Genomic DNA, 4,246 nt, shown 5'->3' on the forward strand with positions numbered 1-4,246 from the left:
AAATTAAAATTCTAATCATTTTTAAATTTAATTCTACATATATCAAAAGTTAATTTTCATAATTTTACAATCCTAATACGACAATCAAAAAGTACATATTCAATTTTTGTATTTATAAAAATACCTAAAATTGTTACTATTTTCATTATTCACATCTCCTTCTTCGTTACATTTAATTTAACTTTCATTCCTGATTACTATTTTCCATTTCTATTGAATATTTTACAATTATATTTATTTTATTCTATTTTGATTTGGATTCAACCAATGTGTTTTTACAAAAGAGTTCTATTCCATTTCTACTTTTCTTTTTGCTAATCATATTTTAATATGACTTTAACTATTAATCTAATTGAATGGTTTTGATTTAATTCAGTTTAGTGCGATTAAATTTTTTTATTTTTAATTTTACTTTTAATATTTTAAAATTTAATTAAAATATTTAAAAATAAATTAAAATATATTTAAATAAATATAAGATATCATTCATCTGTTCTTAATTCTCGTTTTAAAAAAAAAATTGAGAAGAAAAGACGAATACATAATAAATTGGCCAATCAAAGTTTTGTAAATATTATCCACTCAAACACGACGCTTACAAGACAAACATGAATATAATAAGACCAATTACCAAACACTCCAACAACGAACTTAACAGCCATAAACTACAACTCTTTCTTCAACAAATACTGGTCTTTTAAAGATCAAAGATGAACCGATGCTTCAGGGGCATGGAATAACGCCTGATCCACCCCGAACTCCACCGCCTACACCACCACCAAGGCAACCCAGACCACGATCGCCACCACCCAAGCCTCCAGGTTCACCTAGTCCAGTTGCACCACCTAATCCACTTCCACCACCAACTCCACCAAACCCTCCAAGGCCAGCAAAGCCACCAACATCACCGAAAGTGACGAAGTTCTTTTGATCATTTAGACCAGAATCTTTGGGCGTGGAAACAGTAGTTTTTACGCTAGGTACGTCTCTAGCATTGATTTGCATCTCTCTCACGTAATCTTATTGTGGCGTATTCAACGTGGTCAAAGAGACTCTGTGACTTCTAAAGGGTCGTTGGGGAGTCGTGGCGGCAGTAAATGGAGTTAAATGCAGTTCAGGGTGCTGCTCTCTTAAATTTTCCTAGTTTTTTTTTTTACCTCAATCTTTTATATCATTCTCTCAATCCCTTTTGTTATTTATTTTTATATTATATAAAATTTTTATCTAAAAAAATTCAAATTAATTAAGAAAACGACATTATGAAAAAAAAAAAAACTCACAGAATAATTAGATACGTTATTTTTTAGGAAGTAATAACATCATATTGCGGTTAACTAAAAAATATAGAACACCTAACTCTTTAACATGGAAGACAACCGCAAATAACTAACATAAGTACATTACTGTTCCACCCAATAACGTAAGAAGCACAGCCAACATAAACACCGTGAAGAAATCAAGGATGAAGAAGACCAGAACCACCATCACCACAATCTCCTTTACCACCGCCAATTCCTCCACCAATGCCGCCACCTAGACCTCCACCGCTACCTGGGAAGCCACCCAAGCCACCTCCTCCACCGAGCCCAGATCCACCACCCAGTCCTCCAATTCCACCATCACCACCGCCGAGACTGGGAAACCCACCACCTCCAATACCGGAACCAACCCCAGCAAAGCCACCTACGCCACCAAATGCGAAGAAATTCTTCTGGCCTTGGAGACCGGCGTCTTTAGGGACATTTCTAGCACTTGCAAGAGCAAATACTAGAAAAACAAGAAGCATGCAGAACCATCTCGCCATCTCTCTGTCTTCCTCAGTGGATGCTGCTACATAGACTAGAGCCATGGATTGGTGCTCCTTTTATAAGGGAGATACAGTTGTGGGGGACAGTTCTTTGTATTAAATGCATTGAATGAACCCACATGTAGCTTGCTTCTGCAAGAATGGAGGTAGATGAATTTTGTCTGAACAATTTATGATGGAGATCTTAACACACCCTGAAAGAAAAGGAAGACTAAAAAAATATTTCTTATAGTGATTGTGGAAGAAACAGAATTAGGGCAAATATGTCCACCGTAGATTTAAATTTAATTTTCATCTTTAAATTTGTTTGATTAATCTTAACGCATATTTCAGTGTTTACTAGATATATAAGTGTAATTTTTCATTTTTTATATTGCCCTTTTATTTATTTTACTAATTAATTATAAAAATAATTTCTATAAACTATAATAATTTAGTGATATTGGAAAATAAAAAGGGGAAGAGGTATCTCTCGATAACCCTATACGTTCGCGGAACTTGAGCTGTCCCATGGCCATGTTTTATCACATGCAGAGACCCGAGAGAGAGAGAGGCTGTAGTAAAACGATGACAGCTTGCTTTCTGACATGAGAGAGAGGTTATGGCCGTGAAGTCGCTGTGAGGGTGGCCGGACCGGAGTTAAATGTTTTGTCAGAAAGTTTGCTGAGCTTTTAACTGCTGTCTCAACTACTCAAACTCCTTATTCGTCTTACCACACAATTGCTTACTATGATCTCCACCACATGAAAAATTTTCTCCTAGGTTAAAGCTAGCAGGTTCAGTTATCAGTTCACAACTACCCACCGTTACTTTGGAAGGAAATAGATTAAGCGACAACTTGCTCTACATTAAATATGAAGTAATAAATTTTACCTAATTTACTTGGTGTTACCACCAGTGATTTGATATTTTTATTTTAAATTTTATATATAGCAAACATTCATTGAAAGTATTTTAATATTTAAAATCTATTTAGTTTAATTATTAAATATAATAAATAATCATTATAAATAGTTGATAGCTGTTTGCAGTTAGCTGATTATCATTGCTAACGGCTAATATAATATATTTAAGTGTTTAATAAAAGTGTACATCAAAATTATTAATTTATTATACAATGCATGTAATAATTAAAATATAATTATTTTTTATTCACATATATAATTTTTACAATATAACAATGAATATTATAATTAGTTTAGTTATTATTTATAATATTTTTAATTTATATATTATACATTTTAATTTTAAATAATTTATTGATGTAAAAATTTTAATTTTAAATAATTTATTGATGTAAAAATTTTAATTTTAAAAATTTATAATTAATAAATTATAAAATGGTAATATGTCCTATAAAAAATAAAATCAAAACAGCTGATTGGAAACATTTTTAAAATTAGAATTTATCCAAAATGTATTTGTTAAGTTTCATTTGATTAATTTAATTTATTAAAAATTTGCATTTTTATACTATTTCCGTTATTAATTTTCTAATATAACTTTCTATGTGTAAAAAAAAATTACAAAAAAAAAAATTATATTACTGTTTAAGGCGTTTATGTTGGGGAAATACCCTTATGGCATAAATGTGAATTTACTTAATCCTCTATTTAATATAATTCTTGGCTTAAGCAGTCGTTACTAATTAATAAACGATGTCGTTTACGTGAGTATTGCTTTAGGTTACCAATTCCAACCATAGCCTCTGAGAATTTATTCAAGTTAATTTTATTTAAACTGAATTTGTTTTGACAGAAAAATATACTGTGAGCAAAGTAATCACTACTTTTAACAATCTGATTGTTAAATGCTGAATCATTTGTGAAAAAACAGAACTATATTTATCTTACAAGTTTTTTTAAATGAAAAAACAAATTAAAATTTCTATTTTCTGTCAGATATTTTGATGCACTCTATCTTCTATTGATTAGAGAAATGGGACAACTCGTCTTTCTTAATCCAGAAACCATTGAATTCTGCAATTTTGGATTTGTTGGATTATATTGTGAAGGTTGGAAGTAGATTTAGTCATGGTGATGTACAAGCTTAAGTTGCAAAATGAATTTTATCACCTAGTAGAGATTTTTGTTGTTGCTTTAAGTGTTCTAGCCTTCAAAGAATATCGAGTTGTGAGACTATGATCTTTTGTTTTTTAAATTCATCAAAAATAAATTGTAAAGATATTACGGTCAAAATCTTGCAATTTTGATTTTCCATCTTTACTTTCTTTCCCAGTAGGGTGCCAAATGCAAATTAGAGATGATATTCAATTTAGGGGGAGCAGTATTCGGTTCAAATCGAAAAAACCGATCGAACCGAATCGATTTGAAAATTTGGTTCGGTTTTTATATATTTTGGTTCGGTTCGGTTTTTAATTTTAGAAATTTTAGTTATTTTGGTTCGGTTCGGTTTTGATCAGAAAAAAACCGAAAAAAT

At 30.8% G+C, this 4,246-nt stretch overlaps 2 protein-coding genes across 2 annotated transcripts; both read right to left on the minus strand.

Annotated features, from left to right (window-relative positions):
* Window positions 1–545: 545 nt before the first annotated feature.
* On the minus strand, window positions 546–1,107 carry LOC110630105 (glycine-rich protein 5). Its single transcript, XM_021777423.2, has one exon. The coding sequence runs from the start codon at window positions 1,003–1,005 to the stop codon at window positions 724–726; it is 282 nt and encodes a 93-aa protein (XP_021633115.2). The 5' UTR covers window positions 1,006–1,107; the 3' UTR covers window positions 546–723.
* A 153-nt stretch (window positions 1,108–1,260) lies between these two features.
* On the minus strand, window positions 1,261–1,845 carry LOC122721548 (glycine-rich protein 5-like). Its single transcript, XM_043949468.1, has one exon. It carries the CDS (start codon window positions 1,802–1,804, stop codon window positions 1,457–1,459), a length of 348 nt encoding a protein of 115 aa, XP_043805403.1. The 5' UTR covers window positions 1,805–1,845; the 3' UTR covers window positions 1,261–1,456.
* Window positions 1,846–4,246: the final 2,401 nt, after the last annotated feature.

This window comes from Manihot esculenta, chromosome 13, assembly GCF_001659605.2.
Source record: "Manihot esculenta cultivar AM560-2 chromosome 13, M.esculenta_v8, whole genome shotgun sequence".
NCBI classification, from domain to species: Eukaryota; Viridiplantae; Streptophyta; class Magnoliopsida; order Malpighiales; family Euphorbiaceae; genus Manihot; species Manihot esculenta.